The sequence below is a fragment of the Leucoraja erinacea genome, chromosome 29, assembly GCF_028641065.1.
Source record: "Leucoraja erinacea ecotype New England chromosome 29, Leri_hhj_1, whole genome shotgun sequence".
Taxonomy (NCBI): Eukaryota; Metazoa; Chordata; class Chondrichthyes; order Rajiformes; family Rajidae; genus Leucoraja; species Leucoraja erinaceus.
In genome coordinates, this window is record NC_073405.1 from 25,592,950 (window position 1) to 25,615,680 (window position 22,731).

The window sequence follows — 22,731 nt, forward strand, 5'->3', positions numbered from 1 at the left end:
ATTACCCATTCACATTAGTTCTGTGTTATCCCATTATCAAGTTGATATTAATAAATGCACAAAAGCCATAAAAATGGTTTGTAACTGTGTCCAACCAGCCCTACATTTAGAATAGTTTTAAGCGTGGTCAGTTGTCAATACATCTTTCTTTTGTTTTTGAATGGGGAGGGGAGCCAGTGCAGCTACAGACTGTTTGTTCATCACATACCTGGCTCAGGCCTTTCAGATGGTGGAAAGTGAAGGCCTCAGTGTGTCAGGAAGTGTAAGATACTCAACACTTGGGCCGTTTGGTGTAAACTAACATCTGCAGTTCTATCCCACACACTAGACATCAATGATGACTCCAGGGTGTTGATGGATGGGGGAACTCAGCAACAGATAGCCATTGAATCTCAAGAACGTTGTCTGGATCCAGCCGCGGAAAAGGACAGACTGCTTCATTTTCCAAGGAGTCGCCAATCTAATATGTACCTTGGTATCTGTTGTAATCCAGGCACCGGAGAAAGTGGCAAAAGCACGTTCATCAAACAGATGAGAATTATTCATGGATCGGGATATTCTGAGGAAGATCGAAAAGCCTTTGCAAAGTTGGTCTACCAAAATATAATCACTGCGATGCAGTCCATAACAAGAGCAATGGACAGTTTGAATATCCAATATCAGTATCAGGAAAATAAGGTAAGATCAAGATGATTAATGTTATAAAATGACTTATCTTCTGTTGCTTTGTTCTTGGAACTGTATATTTGTAAAAATGTCCCTAGTGTGTGTAGGATAGTGTTAATGTGCAGGGATCGCTGGTCGGCATGGACTCGGTGGGCCGATGAAGGGGGTGTTTTCCGCACTGTATCTGTAAACTAAACTAAACAAAAGTATAATGGCTGTGTCTATCTTTAAAAAACATATTTTATTCAAGCCTCAATCCAAGCAACGTAGACAATGGGCAAAGAAAGGGGAAGGCATCAATATCACCTGGCTGTGAACCCTTCCTGTGTACATCAGGAAACTACAGGAGAAACAATACTGGCATAGGCAGCTTAATTGATGGAGGTCATTGGCATTGCCAGGTTCTCTGCAAGACTGGCAGCATAAGTTTGGAATTTTAAATGAATTATTTATTGGGCTGTGGGTGGCATGAAGAAGGGGTGGCACAGTGGTGCAGTGATGGAGTTGTTGCCTTACAGCGCCAGAGACCCAGGTTTGATTCTGACCACGGTGCTGTTTGGACGTTCTTCCTGTGGTCACATCCTGTGGTTGGTTTTGTCTGGTTTCCTCCCACACTCCAAAGACGTACAGGTGTGTAGGTTGCCAGTGTATGTGGAATAGTGTTAGTGTACTGGGTGATTGCTGGTCGGTGCGGGCCGAAGGGCCTGTTTCTGCGCTGTATCTAAAGTCTAAAGAAGGGCAGTATTTACATTGAATCCCACGTTGCTTGTTAGGCTGTTTCAAACCCAACCACTTTTATTTGGGTCCACAGTCACACATCAACAAGGCCTGGGTAAACCTGGCAAATCTTCTCTAAAATGCACAGGAGAACATAAAGCTTTTTAACAACAAAGCAGATGTCTTATGATTGCCATTACTGATAATCCATGTTTATTCCATTGAACTTAAATGCCACGTATTTGCTGTTGAGTAATTTAGATCTACACCTTCACAATTCATGGAGGCACAAGGAACTGTAGATGCTGGAACAAAACACAAAGTGCTGGAGGAACTCAGTGGGTCAGGCCACAGAGTTTCCAGAACTAAGTACTACGCAGCATACAGTCTCCATGATTGTGGAATCAGTCTGAAAAAGGGCCTTGACACGAAAGGTGATCTGTCCATTCCCTCCATAGATGCTGCCTGAACCGATGAGTTGCTCCAGGCCTTTGTCTTGCTTCAAAATTTATCTTGAAAGGTTAAATGAGACATATTACTTCAGCATTCTATCTGCCTCTGAAATTCAATTCCTTTGATTTCAATTAAATTGAATGTTGGAAGTTAAGTAGAACATTCAGGCCATTCTATATAGGATAGTTGGGGGTTACATATTAGATATGAATTTCCAGGGTTGTTTTTCTACATTGGTTTATTTTAGTTTAGAGATACAGCACGGAAACAGGCCCATCAGCCCACCGAGTCCGCACCGACCAGCGATCCCCGCACATTAACACTATCCCACACACTAGGGATAATTTTACATTCATACCAAGTCAATTAGTCTACAAACCTGTACGCTTTTAGAATGTGGGAGGAAACCGAAGAACTCAGAGAAAACACATGTGGTCACGGAGAGAACGTACAAACTCCGTACAGGCAGCACTAGTAGTAAGCTATCCAAGTGGAATAGGAGGTGCTGTTCCCCCAGTCTGCATGCAGCCTCCCTCTGGCAATGGAGGAGGCCTAGATCAGAAGGACATAAAGTGCTGGAGAAACTCAGTGGCTCGGGCAGTTTCCGATCGGGACAATTCTTCAGAGTCTTTGTGTTGTTTTGTGTAAACCAACACCTCAGTTCCTTGTTTTGAAATAAAAATGAGAATAAGAATGGAAAGGGGTGTTAAAATGGTTAGCAACCAAGAAATCCAGCAGGCCTTGGTGCAAGTGCTCAGAGAAATGGTCGCCTAATCGACGTTTGGTACAACAGTTCAGTTTAGTTTATTGTCACGTGTACCGAGGTACAGTGAAAAACGTTAGTTGCGTGCTATCCAGTCAGCAGAAAGACAATACAGGACATGATTACAATTGAGCCATTTATAGTGTTTAGATATGTGATAAAGGAATAACGTTTAGTGCAAGGTAAAGCCAGCAAACTCCGATCAAGAATGATCGTAGGATCACCAAAGAGGTAGATAGTAGTTCAGCACTGCTCTTTGGTGGTGGTAGGATGATTCAGTCGCCTGATACTGTGGTACTATACTACCTCCAGCCTTGTCTTTAGTAATTGGAAGGGGAAAATATTTAAAGCAAAATATTTAAATTATGCAAAATGTTATTAAAGCTTACTCTAGCGCTCCTGCTATTGCTTCTTCTGTCTCAATACCTTCAGTCGCTTACTTTTGGGATTTTTTTTCAGGGTGAGTGTTTTGGAGTATAGTGAGTGTTTCATCGGTAAACATGGGACCAACCTCTTGGTTTCAAGAAGGGCCCCGTCCCGAAAAGTTACATCCTTTTTCTCCAGAGATGCTGCCTGACCCGCTTAGTTACTGCAGCACTTTGTGTCCATCTCTTGGTTTCATCATTCCACTAATAGTAATAGGATGAATGAACGGTTAATCTTTTCTCCTGCTTGTGTTTAAAGAAGAAACATTGGCCAGACACCAGGAGAAGTCATTGTTATTTTAAAAACAGTTACATGACGTTTAACTGTCTTCTAACCGGGCAAAGGTGGATAAAGCTCAGCTCACTGAATTACTCCCAAAAGCAGGACTCCTCCGCCATACTATCGAGAGCAGAGCACTTTGTTTTGTGAATGCCCCGGACAATGGTTTAGGTATTCATAAGTCATAGAGCAGAATTAGGCAATTCAGCCTATCGAGTCCACTCAGTCATTCAATCATGGATGATCTATCTTTCCTTCTCATCCCCATTCTCCTGCTTCTCCCCATGAACCTTGCCACCCTTACTAATGAAGTATCTGGCAATCTGTCTTAAAAATACCCAAAACCTTAACCTTCACAGAGGTTGCGGCAATGAACTCAACAGATTCACCACCCGACCTCCAAGATGGTGCCCAAGCCAGGCGACTCTTTGTGTGTGGGTCACAGAGGTGGATCTGCAATCGCGCATCACTCCATTCTTTTAAACCTCTACTCCTGCAGCAGCATTTCTTACTTTAATTATGCTAGTTGTACCTATGGCTGTTCCTTGTGGATGGCTCGAATGCAATCATGAACTGTCTTTCTGCTAACTGGTTAGCAAGCAACAAAAGTTTTTCACAGTACCTCGGTATACATGACTAAACTAAACTCAATTGGAATGCCTTGTCAGGGATGATGGTGGAGGCAGATATGAATAGGGTGTTTAAGAGGCTTTTAGATATGCAGGGAATGAAAGAATGTGGATCATGTGCAGACGGAGGAGACTAGTTTATCTTGGCATCTTGTACGACATGGTCATTATGGGCCAAAGGTCCGGTTTCTGTACTGCACTGTTTTATGTTCTATGTTCCTTATTTTATAAAAATCTGCCTTTTGGTTCATATGTTTGGTTACGTTTCAACTGTTTTGGTAAAACTTGACATTAATATATTGGACAATTCACTGTGGAATGCACCGCTCAAAAATCTTGGAAGAAGGAAGACACGTCCTTAGCTTTTAAAGTTAAAAAAAAACTACAGATGCTGGAAATGTGAAACAAAACCAGAAAATGCTGGTAAACCTTAAGCAGGTGAAGCAAGGGGTAGCAAAATAAACTGGATTTTGACCTAAACCATTAACTCTTTCCTAACTAGCATCATTTTCATTTTAGTATGAAGTTACACGTGCAATAATTTACAAGCTGCTGGTAGAAATGGTGCCTTTTTGGCTGAATGCCTTTGCTCAGATTGAGTTACTTCACCATCAAGCAATGCAAGACAGACATTGTGCCTGTTCTATATTCTCAATTGTGCCATTTCCCCTCATGAATTCTCTCTTGTTTACCAGTAAGATCTATTAAATAACCCACCACTTATGAGCCATGAATAAGAGACAATAAAGATTGGAATGAGTTGAGACTCATGGGAAATATTTTGTTTAGAGCTTAAGACTCATGTATGTACAAACCCTCCCTCCAAATCTTCCATGAAGATAAAATAAATAACAGCTGGAAAGGTTAACAGATCTCTTTTGTTCTCACTTTAATTCGAGCAAGTAATAAGGTATCTCTTTCATTAATACTCGTATCAGGAATATGGTACTGTAGGTCCTGTCATACATCACGGAATTGATTTATTTTGAATGACACAACAAATGTTTTTTTTTTAATCTCGTTCATTTGGTTTCCTGTTATTTTTTAAAATAATTCTGGTGATGATGAAACCAGGTTTGGGGTCATGGAACAAACATTGCCCAGAGCTATTGTGAAGTGCTAACAAGCTGAGCAAAGCTCGATTGAGAGACACAAGGTTTATAGTAAGTTGCAGGAAGTGTTTTGTTGAACAGAGAGATCTTAAGATTGCAGGTGCTTAGTCCCAGGAAGGCGGTAACACAGTATGTGGGAAGGAACTGCAGAAACTGAAGTTTACACTGAAGATAAACACAAGATGCCGGAGTAACTCAGCTGGTCAGACAGCACCATTGGAGAAAAGGAGAAGGTGATTTTTCGTGTCAGAACCCTTGAGACTGAAAGTGGAGCTGTGGGGGAGGGGGAGGGGGGGACAGGGTAGGGGACATAAATTGGAGGCGAGAAAAGGCCAGAACAAATCAGGCCCGGCAACAGAAGACCTGAGGAAGTCAATTGGCTGGGGAAGGTATGATAACAAGAGGGATACGAGGATGTGACCAGTGGAACAGGTAGAACTGACTAGGGAGGTAGGAGCAGAGGGAATGCAGGAGTTACTTGAAATTAGAGAAAGTAATGTTAATACCATTGGGTCGTAAGCTGCCCAAGCGAAATATGGTGATGACGTAGGTTTAGTTTAGAGATACAGCAAGGAAACAGGCCCTTCAACTCACCACCTTCATGCGGTCCATCGATCACCCGTTTACATTAGTTCTGTGTTAACCCACTTTTACATCTCCTCCCAACAAACTAGGGGCAATTTGAGGCCATTTGACCTACAAACCCACACGTCTTTGGGATGTGTGAGGAAACCAGAATACCTTAAGGAAACCCATGGGGCCAAGGGAAAACATGCAAACTCCACATAGACGGCAACGGAGGTCAGGATCGAACCCGGGTCTCTGGCGCTCTGAGGCAGCTGCACTAAGATGTTGAAGCAGGCAGGATGATGATAATGTGTTTGACACACTTGGACTCAACAGTCACGGTATTGAGTACTGGAGTTGGGCCATCAAGTTACATCTTCAGGTATACAAGATGTCAGTAGGGCCCCATTTGGAGTGTTCTATATAGTTGTGGTCACCCAGCTATAGGAGGAATGTCATTAAACTGGAAAAGGTGCAAATAGCCTTTACGAGGATATTACCAAGTTTGGGGGATGCAAGCTTTCAGGAAATATCAGGGGATGCAAGGAACTGCAGATGTTGGTTTAGAAAAAAAGACACAAAGTGCTGGAATAACTCAGTGTGTCAGACAGTATCTCTGGAGAACATAAATAGGTCACGTTTCAGATCAGGACCCTTCTTCAGACTGATTGTGTTGGTGGGGAGAAAAAGCTGGAAGAGCAGGACAAAGCCTGGCAAGTGATAGATGGATACACAAAAAAGCTGGAGAAACTCAGCGGGTGCAGCAGCATCTATGGAGCGAAGGAAATAGGCAACGTTTCGGCCCGAAACGTTGCCTATTTCCTTCGCTCCATAGATGCTGCTGCACCCGCTGAGTTTCTCCAGCTTTTTTGTGTAACCTTCGATTCTCCAGCATCTGCAGTTCCCTCTTAAACAGTGATAGATGGACACAGGTGAGGGAGGAAGTTTATTGGCAAATAGTTGGACAAAGGCCAGAGATAAAATGACATAAAGTGTGAGATAAGGAAATAAAGATCGAAGAGGAGTGGGTTGTATCACTTGGTCCTTATCACTTACATTCCTGTCAATGAATATTAAAATTCACAGCTAAATGCTTTCTGATATTTTATCTTTCAAAATCAGCATACTTCCTGGCTTATTCTTTGTTGATTTATTTCTAGACAAAATGGATAATGGATCACAGCCTCTGATTTGAGTCTCTTATGATATTTTCATACTTTAAAGGTGCAAGTAAATGCAAGTTGTTTAGGGAGGAACTGCAGATGTTGGTTTACACTGAAGATAGACACAAAATGCTGGAGTAACTCAGCGGGACAGGCAGCATTCCTAGGGAGAAGGAATGGATGAATTTTCGGGTCAAGACCCTTCTTCAGACTGAGAGTCAGGGGAGAGGGAGACTTAGGGATATGGAAAGGTAAGGTGTGAAAACACAGATCAAAGGGGATGATGATCAAGGAAATGTAGAATGGTACATTGTTAGCTAACGGGGAGGTGACAACGAGGGATACAATCAGTAATATTGAATCAGGAGGTCACTCGGAGAATTTGGATGGGGTAGGGATGGAGGGAGAGGGAAAGCAAAGGTTACTTGGTTTGAGAAATCAATATTCATACCGTTGGGTTGCGAGCTGACCCAGCGAAATACTGTATGAGGTGTTGTTCCTCAAATTTGCATTGGGCCTCTCTCTGACAGTGGAGGAGGCCCAGGACAGAAAGGTCAGTAAGGGAATGAGATGGGGAGTTAAAGTGTTTGGTGAATACAAGTTGTTATTGTTGCCAAGTTGTGTTCCTTAATGGAGCAAGCTTCCCATGGAATGGGAAAAGAATGGAATTACCAATCCTTTTCCAGAGTTATCTCATTCCCTAAGAATAAGCATAGAATCTAGAACAGTACAGCACAGGAATTGGTCCTTCGGCCCACAATGTTTGTGCCAAATATGCTGCCAAGTTATGTTGCCAAGTTATCATTTGCCTGTACATGGTCCGTATACCTCTATTCCCTGCATTTCCATATGCCTATCTTAAAACCTCTTCACCGCCACTATCGTATCTGCCTCCACCACCTTCCCTGACAATGTTTTGAGGCCCTCACCACTCTCTAAAAAACTTGTCCCGCGCATCTCCATTAAACATTTACCCCTCTTAGTAGTAATAGCTACTTCATGTTCCAGATGCATAGAGCATTCTGAGTAGCTATTCATTGCTAACTGTTTAGAAAACATTTGGATAAGCAAGGTTTGATAAGCAGTGCCCATGTAAATCCACTGCTAATGAAATTGGGATCATGTACAAAATTGCATTAAATGTCTTGGCCAAAAACACACACACAACATTAGATGTATAATTTAATTGTCTTGCTCATTGGGCTGAAGCTTGATGCAATAAAGTATTAACCATGCATTGAACTCCATAAACTTAATACATTTGAACATATGGGGAACATTGACATGATAGCCCAAATTGTGTGCAATCTGCTTTGTTTTTGTGATAACTTGTTTAGACTTGTTTGAAAGATGAGTGATAAGATCATTGTTGTGGAGGTACATTGTTAGGTACTTGATCTCTTCGTCAAGGGTGAATTAACCAAATCCATCACGGCTAGTGAACATAAGTATCACTGTGGCCCATCAGTGGACCATTGACAATATGTCGGCCAAGATTGGCCATTATGCAGGGACTTTCAATGGACAGTAGGTGCAGGAGTAGGCCATTTGGCCCTTCGAGCCAGCACCGCCATTCAATGTGATCATGGCTGATCACCCCTAATCAGTACCCCATTCCTGCCTTCTCCCCATATTCCTGACTCCGCTATCTTTTAGGAGCCCTAAGAGCTCTCTCTTGAAAGTATCCAGGGAACTGGCCTCCACTGCCCTCTGAGGCAGAGAATTCCGCAGACTCACAACTCTCTGTGTGAAGAAGTGTTTCCTCATCTCCGTTCTAAATGACTCCCCCAACATCGGGAACATGTTTTCTGCCTCTAGCATGTCCAAACCCTTAATAATCTTATATGTTTTAATGAGATCCCCTCTCACACTTCTAAACTCCAAGATATACAAGCCCAGCCGCTCCATTCTCTCAGCATATGACAGTCCCGCCATCCCGGGAATTAACCTTGTGAACCCACGCTGCACTCCCTCAATAGCAAGATCTCCGCTGAACTCCCCCCCGTGGCCACCGGTGGGGGAGACAATAGACAAGTTATTGTGAGGAGCAGAGACAGGAGTTTGTGAGTGAGGCAGGACAGGCCGCCACCGGTGGGGCAGGAAGGGGTGTCGCCACTCCGGCCTTGGCATTGACTGACAGGAGAAGAGACCAACCTGCGTGGCGCTGACTGAAGTAATCTGCTCATGCGCGGTTTTTAAGATTTTTAAACCTCGATAACTTTTTCAATATACCACCGATCGGAAAGAAACTTGTTGCACTCGCAGCATAGGAGAACGGTGAGTAACCTGGCGAAAATCCGTAGTGCTATCACGTACTGTTTTTGCGCAAATAGAAAAAATCCGCAAACTGGAAGAGCTGTATCTCTAATCTAAACTAAACTAAACTAAACTAAAACAGAATTATGTTTAAGTTTAGTATTAGCTTTGTTATTGCCAAGTGTACCAAGGTACAGAGAACAGCTTTGTTTTGCATGCTATCCAAGCAGATCAGATAGTACTATAATTCATTATTATAGTCATCATTCAGTCCCAGTTTCAACATTTTACATTCCATTCTTATTGCTCATATCTCCATGTTAAATTCCTTTGTAAGTACTTGAAGTGATACTGTTTTTGGTAAATTGCCTTGTTATGAAGCGACTCACGCCCCGCCATTCTTTGTTTCATAGAAAACTGAACAGCTGAAGCCTGGCAGTGAAATATGTGGCGCACACTCACTGCTTATGTCCTGACCTTTATTTCAACAGGAACATTCCCACATGATAAAGGAATTGGAAGCTTATAAAATCACGACCCTAGATAGACATCATGCGGATGCAATTAAAAGTTTATGGAACGACTTGGGAGTAAGGATCTGCTATGAACGCCGCCGAGAGTACCAATTGCTCGACTCCACAAATTAGTAAGCTTTTATTCCTTCTTTTAACTATATTCTCCTTTCAGAGGTTCCATTCTGTTGCTGTGCAGTGGCCACCTCTGTCTTTGTACGTTTGTACTGCCTGATTGGGTTGTATGAATTCCTGAGCACCACAATTCATAGCCTCGCTCCCCTAGAGTTACTCTGCTTCTGCTTGTGAAATGTCCCATATCATGTGGTTTCCATGATAACCCGATAGTTCCTGTAAAGTCCATACGTGAATCTACTTTAGATATTGCAGTATGTCTTCCTTTACTGCCAACTAACTCTTAAGATGTATATAGGGTGCTAGCCAAGTTAGTAATGGCAACTTGCTCCAATATTATCCACCATGTATAGGCAAGCAATTCTTTCAAATCAAATCAATTCTTTCAAAATCAATTCAAAATCAAATTTCAACCAAAAATCAATTCAAAATCAAATCCATTTTTTCAAATCAATTCTATAAAACCAAATCAATTATTTTAAATCAATCAATTCCACCCCTTATTTAGGCAATCAATTCTCCAGCAAAAAAATGCTTGTGGTTGTGGCCTCATTAACACAGTGATGCAATTTGGAGCCTGATGGAGCCTCACCAGCACGAGAAGTAGCCATTGATCACTTGCCCTTTATCAGAACATTCCCATTAAACATCACCTGGCAACCATGTCCTGCACACCCATCCTCACTGTTGGCAGTGTTACTCAAGGCTCCAGAAGCTGCAATTAAATATTAAGAGAAGTGGATCTTTGTGAAATTGTGCTTCTTGAAGAGTTTTCAAGGTTTCCATGAGATTACATCTTTGATGTTTGCTAGACACTTTGCATTTCCCCATCCATTCATCGGATCCGTTAAACCCTCTATTATAAGCCATGACTGTGGACCTGTGCCTACCCTTGATTGCTAAACTGCGAATTAACACTGTGCTGCAGTGGTTTGGAGCTCCAGTGTTCAACCGGGTTCGATTCTGACCTTGGAAACTTGTCTGTGTGGAGTTTGCTCATTCTCCCGAGCCATTTAATCCACGGACATGCTTTATGGGATGTGGGAGGAAACTGGAGCACCGGGAATGGCATAGCTGGTCTTAGAAAGAATGTGAAAGTTCCACAAAGACTACAGAGGCTGCAGCCATGATTGAACGGGAGTCCCTGGAGCTGGGTGGCAGCAGTACTAACTAGTAGATCATCGTATTCACAGCCCATTGGAGCAGAATATTCACAGCCCCCAGGGAGAAGAAATCGCTCTTTATTTCAGGCTTAAATGGGCGATTGCGCCTTCCCTAACTTCATCTATTACATTAGGCGTACCCAATGTGGCCCCCCGTACCTCAGCAAGACCAAGCATAGGCCAGGTGACCATTTTGCAGAACATAGTGCGGCACAGTGGCACAGCGGTAGAGTTGCTGCCTTACAACACCAGAGACTCTGGTTTGATCCTGACTATGGGAGCTGACCGTATGGAGTTTGTACGTTCTCCCTGTCACCGAGAGGGTTTCCTCTGGGAATCCGGTTTCCTCCCACATTCCAAAGACGTGCAGGATTGTAGGTTTGTAATTCACTTTTGTAAATTGTCCCTAGTGTGTAGGATAGAACTAATGTAGGGGTGATTGTTGGTCGGCATGGACTCGGTGGGCCGATGGGTTTGTTTCCATGCTGTATCGCTAAATTAAATTAAACTAAACTTGCATTGGTCTGCCAAGGCATGCTGGAGCTCTCCCCAGTTGCTAACCATTTTAACTTCCCTTCTCATTCCCACTTCAACTTTTTTGTCCTGGCCTTCTCCATTGCCAAGGTGAGGTCACGTGCAAACTGGTGGAATAGCACTTCACAATCTGCTTGTATACTTTACATCCCAGCAGTAAGAACATTGAATTCTCCATTTAGCTAAACAACCACCAACTCCTCTCTGCACCCCCCACTTCTCTTTTAACCACCCCCGGTGCTCCACCAGGATACACACCCATTTTACCCACTATTCTGCTCTCCATTCCCCATCACTCCGCCCCCTTGTACCTAAATCCCCTCCTCAGGCTTCACAAAACATGCCACCTCTCTTTATCTCATACGTTTTTGTCCCCTTTTCATCTTTGGCCTTTGTCAACCCATCTACCGATCGACAAGGGTCCTGACCTGAAATGTCATCCTATCCATGTTCTGCAGACATGCTGCCTGACCCACTGAGTTAGTCCAGCAGTTTTTGATCATGTTTCCAGTATCTGGATTTCCTTGTGTCAACTGATTCATGGTAACTGGCACTTAGAGCTGTGTTGGCCATTAGTTGAATTCACCACCTGAAGAGAGATCCAAATGCAAACCTTTAGGCCTTTGATGCCAGTGGACCCAGTTGAAGCAGATACATTAGTGGCATTTAAAAGACATTTGGATATGGATCTGCAGGGAATAGACGGATATGGGATATGTGCAGGTCAATGTGATGGTCTTGGCACAGGTATTGTGGGCCAAAGAGGCTGTTCTAGTGCCGTGCTGTTCAATGTTCTACAGTATGTGCAATATTAGTAATTCACCAATTGAAAACTGCTCTAACTCAGGCTAATGTGTTGATTTCTCTTTCAGTTACCTAAGTGACATTGATCGCATTGCAGCCAGCGATTACATACCAACTGATCAGGACGTTCTCAGGGTCCGAGTACCAACAACTGGCATTAACGAGTATTCATTTAATATGCATAAAGTATGCTTGAGGTATTCAGACATCCTTTTATGGGGGATAGGAACAAATGTCTTCAGTAGTTGTAAATGCTCTAGATAGGAACAAACGATACAGAATCTGCGAGGCAAAAGGCAGAGTTAATATGTCATAGTGGCAACGGTAGAGTTGCTGCCTTACAGCGCCAGAGACCTGGGTTCAATCATATCTACGGATGCTGTCTGTACAGAGTTTGTACGTTCTTCCTGTAACCCCTTGAGTTTTCCCCAGGTGCTCCAGCTTCCTCTCACACTCCAAAGACGTACAGGTCTGCAAGTTGATTGACTTTGGTAAAGATTGTCAAATTGTCCCTAGTGTATGCAGGATCGTGCTGGTCTACGGGGATCGCTGGTCGGTGTAGACTCAGCGTGTCGAAGGGCCTGATTCCGCGTTGTATCTCTGAACTAAACTTAGCAAAACTAATGCAGATTAGGGCTAAATGCTCCATTTCTGTTGATAAAAGTGTTAACATACAGTGAATAATAGTGATTTGTATGCAAACAGTCGTTAGCAAATTAAAGTACCCTCTCTGCCTCAACAGGTTTCAGGGTTTATTCTATGTAAGGCAGTGTATAACCTGCATTATATAACCTATCCGGGAATGATTTATGTGAACTACATCTGACCAAATTAAATTTCAGTGGAAATTTATTGTTATTTTTCACACAAAAAAAACAGCCACTGAATTTGATGTCCAACATTGCATTTTATGCATAGATACATAATGCTGGAGCGAGATCCGACAGGCCTTGGTGGACCGAGCTGCACATTGGCAAGACCAAGCGTAGACTTGGCAACCGTTTCACTGAACACTTGCCCTGCGTCTGCCAAGGCCTGCTGGATTAATGGTTAAATTGCCCATCATTTTACCTCCCATTTCCATTCCCAGACTGACCTTTCTGTCCTGGGCCTACCCCATTGCCAGAGTGAGGCCACACATAAATTGGAGGAACAGCACCACATATTTTGCTTGGGTAGCTTACAACCCAGCGGTATGAACATTGAATTCTCTAGATTTAGGTAACATGATAACACTCCCCTCCCCCCCTTTCCTCCCTGCTCCCCCTCCTCCATTAAAAATCGGTTTTTCAGTTCCACAATGGGCAACGATGTATCCCTTTTGGGATCTTACCAACCCTAGCCAACTATCGGCCTTGCAGAACCACCCTGTCATCTGATATGTCCTTTTTCTTGCTTCCAGTTCCTCCTCCCTACAATCAGTCTGAAGAAGGGTCCCAATCCAAAACATCACCTATCCATTTTCTCCAGAGATGTTGCCTGACCCACTGAGTTACTCCAGCACTTTGTGTCAATCTTTGGTATAAATCAGCATCTCCAGTTTATTTATTATTATATTTTATGTATTCAATTGATTCACTTTTAATCCTGCTGATGTTTTAATGCAAGTTGTTATACAGTTAAGTTTATTGTTGCATATACTGAGGTACAGTGAAAGGCTTTACCTTATGCCCCTGTCCCACTTAGGAAACCTGAACGGAAACCTCTGGAGACTTTGCGCCCCACCCAAGGTTTCCGTGTGGTTCCCGGAGGTTGCAGGTGGTTGCCAGAGGTTGCAGGTAGTGGAAGCAGGTAGAGAGACTGACAAAAACCTCCGGGAACCTCCAGGAACCGCACGGAAATCTTGGGAGGGCGCAAAGTCTCCAGAGGTTTCCGTTCAGGTCTCCTAAGTGGGACAGGGGCATTAGTATACGTGACAATAAACTAAACCGGTTATTAGAATATAATATATTATAATAAACTAAACAGGTTACCTGTGTCCATTTGTTACTTATGGAGACCCCTGAACTTTCAAGGTTTCTAAGTCCTTGTCTAATTCTCAGAATAGTCGATGTTGGAGGACAGAAGTCTGAAAGAAGAAAGTGGATCCACTGTTTTGAGAATGTCATGTCTGTTATATTCCTGGCCTCTCTCAGTGAATATGACCAGGTTCTGGAAGAGAGTGAGAATGAGGTGAGTTGGATGCAAATCCTTTTGCATTGGGAGTTCCTTGTGTCTGCATGCCCGATATCAGGATTGAACTTGTTGGGAAATATCTGGGTAATGTTATAAATCCATGTGTCTGATGGAAATCGCAAAGCCTGGTGCTGCATATTGGATATTTGAAATCATGTGCTACTCCATTTTCTGATGTTCAGTTTTAATGGTAAGTCATGGTCAAGGGTCACGAGTCAAGTGTGTTTATTTATCATATGTACTGACAATGGAACAAATGAAGTTCTCACTTGCAGCAGTATAACAGGGCTGAAAATATACTACACATGGATAATGTATATTGTGAAAACATCAATAAATTAAGAAAACCACAATACATGCAAAGCATAACCTGGTCCTCAGGGTGTATGGAAGAAGCTGTCGGAGGAGGTAGTTGAGGCAGGTACGATTGCAACGTTTAAGAAACATTTAGACAGATTCATGGACAGGATAGGTTTGGGGGGATATGGGCCAAATACAGGCAGGTGGGACTAGTGTGAATGTGGCATGTTGGTTGGTGTGGGCAAGTTGGGCAAAAGGGCCTGTTTCCACAGTGTATGACTCTACGACACCAATGTGGCTTGAACATTTATTATAATTGCTAATGTATGTTTTAATGTTCCTCAGTATGTCTTATGTGGTGGGGGTGGGGGGGGGAATAGGGAGAAAAAGGAGAAACCGTTTTTTTCAGTCACTTACCTGGACGGAGATGTGTCTTTTCTCCTTGTCGCAACTTCTTCCCCCTCGCGGCCTACCAACTGGATAGGTGCAGCCTTTCCGACCGGCAGGCGTAACGCGCAGGCGCACCGCGGATTTACCATCGCAGAGCCTGGGATCCTTGTCGAGGATCGCCAGCGTTTGAGCTCCGACCGCGGGGCCTGCCGACTTTAACATCGTGGAGCTGCGGTCTGCGGAGGTTCTAGCTGCGGGCTCGGCGCTGACTTCAACATCGCGGTGCCTGGGATCTTTTGCCGAGGACCGCCAGTGTTGGAGCTCCATCCAACTCGGAGGAAGAGTGACTGAACTTTATTGCCTTCCATCACAGTGAGAAAGGTTGATTCAACTGTGGTGGATGTTTATGTTAAATTCTATTGTGTATTGTGTTCTTTTTATTTTGAATAGCTGTATGGTAACTCAAATTTCACTGTACCAATTGGTGCATGTGACGATAAATGTGAGCTTGAACTTGAACACCGCTGAGGCATGAACCTTCAACACATGAATAGAAAATGGTTCAAATGCAAAAATTGTTCAACCCCTGCTACTCAACAGCCAAGGTCACTCTAATCTCAATCGTTGAGCTGCAGTATGCATCTGGCCAAGCTCCAAGTCATTGTCAACTCATTCACTGAGTCGGGTAAAAGAATAGGTCTTACACTAATCATCTGCAGACAAAGATCTACTAACCTGCCCAGGCTACATAACACTGTCCGTAACACTGCTCATGCCCAGAGTACGGTTTCAGTGGTTAACGTTTGAAAGCTGACTGTGTTCAAAAGGAACTGCGGACTTTGTGCACGTCACTGAAAGTTAACATGCAGGTAGGGCAAGGAATTAGGAAGACAAATTAGGACGGCAAACAGTACATTGTGCAAGAGTTTAGTTGAGTTTAGTTTAGAGATACAGTGTGGAAAAAGGCTCTTCTGCCCAACGAGTATACGCTGACATGCAATCCCCATACACTATTTCTATCCTACACACTGGGGACAATTTACAGAAGCCAATTAATTAGCCTACAAACCTGCACATCATTGGAGTGTGGGCGGAAACCGGAGCACCCAGAGAAAACCCACACGGTCACAGGGTGAACGTTCAAACTCCGTACAGATTGCACCCATAGTCAGGATCTAACCTGGGTCTCTGGTGCTGTAAGGCAGTAACTCTACCGCTGCGCCATTGTGTGGCTGACGAAGATTTATGTAGAAGAATAGAGTTAGAGTCATGACGTCATACAGGAGGGAAACAGCCCCTTCGGCCCTACCCATCCATGCTGCCCAATCTAAACGAATCCCATTTACCCACATTTGACCCATTAACCTCTAAACACTTCCTATCTCCTCCACTTGGTCTCCCCTGGATGGCCTACTACCCACTTTAGAAAATCCTAAATGCTTGGAGAAAGAGATGGGCGCTTTGTACCAGGAGAATTTTAAATGTACAGGCACTCTCCGACTTACATAATAGCTGACTTGCTCTTACGTAAGCAACCCTTGAAGCCCACTGCTTTATTCCAGAGTTGCGCTTCTCGGTAGCAGTGCGCTATTGCGCTTGCGACAGTTTCCGCAATGCAGTCAGCAGTTCTCAAGGATGCTGCTCCGTGGTCTCCACGTCGGAGCTCCCCCCGTGGTCTCCACATCGGAGCTCCCCCCGTGGTCTCCACATCGGAGCTCCCTTATAGTCCCCACGTCGAATTGTAAATTTATGCATGCACAGCGTTATTACTGTTTCCAACAGACGTAACATCTGACCTATCCAAGGGTCCGCGGCATGCAACCCTTACATGAGTTGTGCAGCATCCGTATTGGCGCCAGATGCACACGACAAAGTGGAGCCCGCAATCCATAAGTACCATGTTTGGGCCCGGTTTGAATTCTCAGCCAGCTGGAAATTCTTCACAAATTGCTGTATACTCTGGGTCATTTTCAGAGAAAGATTCAATGAAAGGTTTTTTAAAATACTGTAGTCAACAGAAATCTGACATAATAGCAGAAAATGCACGAAGCACATGGTGGGTGTCTGTGAAAAGAGAAGCAGAGTCACTGTCAATCTGATCTGAAACATTAATATTATTTCCTTTGCCACAGATGTTGAGTATTTCCAGCATTTTCTGTTGTTATGGCACTCTGTGAAGGGAGAGAGAGCACTGGAGATCAAGGGAGAGAACTCAAAAGCTTGGAGAATAGGGCAGTAAAAAAACATGCCAACATGGAGTGATGTTGGTGAGGCTACATTTGGAGTATTGCGTTTAGTTTTGGTCGCCCAGCTATAGGAAAGATATGTTTAAGCCGGAAAGAGTGCAGAGAAGATTTACCAGGATGTTGCCAGGACTTGAGGCCATGAGCTATAGGGAGAGGTTGGGCAGGCTAAGAGTTTATTACTTGGAGCGCAGGAGGATGAGGTGTATAAGATCATGAGGGGAATAGATAGGATAGATGCACAGTCTTTTACCCAATATGGGAATCAAGAAGCAGGGGGGAACAGGTTTCAGCAGAGAGGGGAAAGATTTAACAGGAACATGAGGATTAATTGTTTTACACAACAGTGGTGGGTACATGGAACCAGCTGCCAGAGGAGATAGTTGAGGCAGGCACTATAACAACACTTAAAAGGCATTTGGACAGGTACATGGATAAGAAAGGTTCAGAGGGATATGGGCCGAACGCAGGCAGGGGGTACAAGTGTAGATTAGGTATCTTGGTCTGCATGTGCATGTTGGGCCGAAGGGTCTGTTTCCGTGCTGGAAGGGAGATATGAAAGAAGGGAAGAGATTTGAACTTTTTTTCACCTTCCATCACAGTGAGGAATGTGGAGGAGTCACTGTGGTGGATGTTTATGTTATAATGTATTTTGTGTGTTCCGTTGTATTTTTTTTTGTATGACTGACTTGGCAAATGAAATTCCTCTTATGTTGCAAAACGTACTTGGCTAATAAAGTATTATAGTGATTGTGACTCTATGATTGTAACTAGTTTTGGGCCAAACATGGGTAAATGAGACTAGCTTAGACGGGGCATCTTGATTGGCATGGACGAGTTGAGACGAAGGGCCAGTTTCTGTAGATGTATGACTCTATGACTCTAAGACCAACACCAACAGAAATTTATTCACCATGAGGAAGCTAGAAATTAGTAATGACTGAAATCAATAGAACAGTTCAAGGGGCCAAAATATTTTGGCAGGACAAGTTTAACTAACCATTTTAAGTGTATATATAAATTCATAACATACAAAGGTTAATTCAAAGTTCCTGTGCATGTATATTACAGATGATAGAGGTGCAGTTTTCTGACAAACTGAAAACTTTGCTATGTTAAATTACTGTGTTAAATCAGGTTTAAATAAAACAAACGTATATGTTTATTCTCAGGATAAGTCATAGCACAATATTTAAAATCCTTAAGTTTGAAAGAATCTTTTCTTTTGCAGAATCGAATGAGGGAGAGCCTTGCTCTGTTTCACTTTATTGTGAAGTCCAAGTATTTTCAAACGTCATCAATAATTCTGTTCTTGAATAAAATGGATATATTGCAGGAGAAGATTCTTAAGTCACATTTAGCAGAGTACTTACATGAATTTAAAGGTAAATAGAAAACATAATTCTTTCCCTTTTGTCGGGTCCTTTCACTGTTATTTTTATTGCTCCTTCACTAAAATGTCTAAATTTGTAGAGAAGAGGGCGCACAGTGGCACAGCGGTAGAGTTGCTGTCCTACAGCGATCGAGACTGGGGTTCGATACTGACTACGGGTGCTGTGTGGGATTTTCTCCGTTTACTGCAGTTTCCTCCCACATTCCAAAGACGTATAGGTTATTTGGCTTCTGTAAATTGTCGCTAGTGTGCAGGATAGTGCTAGTGTACGGGGTGATCATTGTTCGGTGCAGAGTCGGAGGGCTGAATGTCCTGTTTCCACGCTGTATCTCTAAACTCCAAGTTCTAAACTTTGGACAATTTTCTCTTGAACGTGACAGCTACCACAAGGCGATGCCTTCCTGATCACCTCAAGTAATTACAAAGTAAATGTAAGCCCCCACCCCCTGTTGTATATTCAACATATTTGTACGCCTCTTAGCCTCCTGAACATCTTCAAATGTACCTGGCCATATGTTCAACTTACAAAGCTATTAAATTGTGGGCATCCCTCTATTTATGTCACCGCCTCCTCCGAATCTTCCAAGATGCACTCTTTATCTCCATTTGATTATCTTCCTGAGCATCGCCTATCATGGCTTCCAGATCACCACGCATCACATGAGAAATTCTGTGGAAAGTTTTGTCAATTATTTAGAAGTGAGAGAGTGAAACAAGACCTGAAGAACGGTCAGCAGCCTTAAACATTAGGAGCTGGAGTAACTCAACGGGTCAGGCAGCATCTATGGAGAAAAGGAATAGGTGACGCCACCTATTGTAGTTTGAAGGAAGGTCTTGATCCGAAACGTCACCTATTCCTTTTCTCCAGCGATGCTGCCTGACCCGCTGAGTTACTCCAGCATTTTGTGTCTTTCTTCGGCGTAAACCAGCACCTGCAGTTCCTACACATACAGCCTTAAACATTAAGTCTGTTTTTCTCTTAATGGATGGCATCTGACTAGCTGAGCATTAACATTTTTTTTTAATTTTGAATTTCCAGAATTCTCGGTATGTGGCATTTTGTATAAATGCTTGTTCATTCTCTAATTATCTTAAATTGCTGAATTATTTTCTCACTTTCAGAGTTCAATATCATCTCAATGAGTATTTAATTTCTCTGGCTAACATCATTTAACTCAATAATAAAGATCAGTGCACAAGCATATATTGAATAGTTTACAAACAAACAGTAAGATTTACTAGAATGTTGCCTGGGTTTCAACAACTAAGTTACAGAGATAGGTTGAATAAGTTAGGTCTTTATTCTCTGGAGCGCAGAAGGTTAAGGGGGGACCTGATAGAGGTCTTTAAAATGATGAGAGGGATAGACAGAGTTGATGTGGACAAGCTTTTCCCTTTGAGAATAGGGAAGATTCAAACAAGAGGACATGACTTCAGAATTAAGGGACAGAAGTTTAGGGGTAATATGAGGGGGAACTTCTTTACGCAGAGAGTGGTGGTGGTGTGGAATGAGCTCCCAGTGGAAGTGGTGGAGGCAGGTTCATTGGTATCATTTAAAAATAAAGTGGATAGGCATATGGATGAGAAGGGAATGGAGGGTTATGGTACGAGTGCAGGCAGGTGGGACTAAGGGGAAAAAAATTTGTTCGGCATGGACTAGTAGGGCCGAGATGGCCTGTTTCCGTGCTGTAATTGTTATATGGTTATATGGTATGCATATTGAATTCTAGAATGTTAAGTAACATCACCCCTTCCCCTCTCTCTTTCCTGTGCCCTGCCATTGTGCATGCATTGCTCCCTTTACACCAACGCTCTTAACCCCCAGCACTGTCCCATCCACCTATTTCCTGCCCTTTGGCTTTACATTTCACACCTCCTCTTCTCTCCTTATCCGACATCCATTTGTCCTTTGTTCCCTATCCCCCCCACCCCCCCCCCTCACGGCGGTTCCCCCAAGCCGAGCCATCTTTTGTTCCTTGGAGTGACTCAACGGGTCACAGTCAGGGAGGGGGACGCAGGAGTATGGGAAGGTACAGAACAAAGCAGAGCCTGCATCGATGATTCAGGAAAGGTGGATTCCACAATGGTCCACTCTCAGTCTGATGAAGGGTCTCAACCTGAAACGTCACCTGTTCCTTTTCTCCAGAGATGCTGCCTGACCCGCTGAGTTACTCCAGCATTTTGTGTCTATCTTACACATTCCATGCGCATATCAGGATTAAACTGGCCAACTAGAACAGCATACATCGGCACAATGGGATAAATGTCCTCCCCTGTGCTTCATGTTGTGTGAATTCACTCTAAACAGAACGACCAGGTCCTTACTCCCACATGCTTGCTTGTACGAGTCATTTTTGAAACCCGGTTTAATGAATTTCTTTGCTTTCAAGGGACAAAAGGAAATGCAGAAGCTGCAAAGGAATTTATCCTGGAGATGTACATGAGGCAGAATGAGTCAAAGAGAACTATGTATCACCACTTCACCTGCGCCACTGACACAGAAAACATCCGCAGAGTGTTTATGGATGTGAGGGACACTATCTTGATGAAGACATTAATTGACCTGGACTTGATGTAAAATGACTCAACAAAGGCCCAATAAACAGTGTATAGGAAGCGTTGTAGCCCTGGCAAAAGCAAGGACTTTAACCTCCACTGCACAGAGTAGACATAAAGTGGAAATATTCCAGTCCATCCTTCGAGACAATTTCATCCATGACATGGAATTCTTCAGCATTTCCTGTGTTGAAGCGGGTTTTGGGAAACACAACTTCCATATTAATGTATCAATGAACAAACTAATAGGCATTCAGGAGATCTTTTCTGGATGTCACTTGTGTGGGCCTGCACACTAGGAATTAGCAGTGCATTAACCAAAACTGAAGCTGGGTGTGAAGGTGAAATGATGACCAAAGCTTTCTTTTGTTGCTCAAGCTAATGTTCAACAAGGTCATTCATCTGATATGTTATTTCTAAAACCAGGCTTGGTTCATTGATATTCCAAGTGATAATCTGCATTGATACAGACTGTTCCCAGAATAAACTCGTTAAAGTAAAGTGGTATTAGATGTGGGATGTCATGATTCTGGCACATAAGAATGAAGGCGAGCATCGTATGACAGAAGAAGTAAACTGTACTTGCAATGGCAGGCAGACAGCCAATGATGCGTCCACCATTTTAGTGTCCATGATCTATTCCAGCCCTGGCCTTCAATGCTGTCCTGATATGCCACCCCTCCAGTGCAGCGACAGCAAGGTGGTGAAGTAAAAATGAACGGCCTTTTGCCCCTTGTGCATGCTGAGCCTTTCTTTATACTCTGGCAAAAGTACCTGACGGCATTCCTGGACCTGTCCGCATGAGACCCAATTCTGCTCCATTTTGGGTGCAAAGAAATGTGAGGTCTGAGCTCTGGCGATAGGCTTCAAACCTCAATCGTAACCAAGTTTTGATTTGGTGGCACAACTCACCACATCCACCACCACCGGCGGCACGGTGGCGCAGCGGTAGAGTTGCTGCCTTCCAGCGCTTTTAGCGCCAGAGACACTGGTTCGATCCCGACTACAGGTGCTGTCCATACTGAGTTTGTACGTTCTCCCTGTGAACAGGTGAGTTTTCTCCGACATCTTCGGTTTACTCCCACACTCCAAAGACATACTGGTTGGTAGGTTAATTGGCTTTTCTCTAGTGTGTGTAAGATAATGTTAATGTGCTGGGATCGCTGGTCGATGCAGACTCGGCGGGCCGAAGGACCTGTTTCCATGATGTATCTCTAAATTTTACTTCGGAGTCACGTGAGTGACTACGTGAAGAACCCACCCAGCGCGCAGGCGCGGCATTACGTCAGCAGTGCAACAGCGGCAGCAGCTGGAGCCAGGCTCTCCAGCTGCAGCATAAAGACGAGACCTCAGGTAAGTGTCTTTTTTGTTACAGAGTCGCGCTAGAGAGAATAATGGCCTCTCGCAAGCGACCAGCCAGGAGGACTGCCTGCCCTACTCCACCCGAGGACGGGTCCATAGCGGGACGGCAGCCTCTCGCAGCGGAGGAGCTTTT

The 22,731-nt window shown here is 43.6% G+C and overlaps 1 protein-coding gene across 1 annotated transcript in view; it reads left to right on the plus strand.

The window, feature by feature from the left end:
• The window catches only part of LOC129711340 (guanine nucleotide-binding protein subunit alpha-11-like), a 66,635-nt gene extending 44,179 nt beyond the window's left edge, over positions 1-22,456 (plus strand). Inside the window, exons 2-7 of the mRNA XM_055658931.1 lie at positions 494-678; positions 9,523-9,677; positions 12,248-12,376; positions 14,222-14,351; positions 18,519-18,672; positions 21,071-22,456. Of these exons, the coding sequence (XP_055514906.1) occupies positions 494-678; positions 9,523-9,677; positions 12,248-12,376; positions 14,222-14,351; positions 18,519-18,672; positions 21,071-21,258 (941 nt within the window). The 3' untranslated portion in view covers positions 21,259-22,456. The remainder of the gene's footprint in view (positions 1-493; positions 679-9,522; positions 9,678-12,247; positions 12,377-14,221; positions 14,352-18,518; positions 18,673-21,070) is intronic.
• The last annotated feature ends 275 nt before the right edge of the window (positions 22,457-22,731 follow it).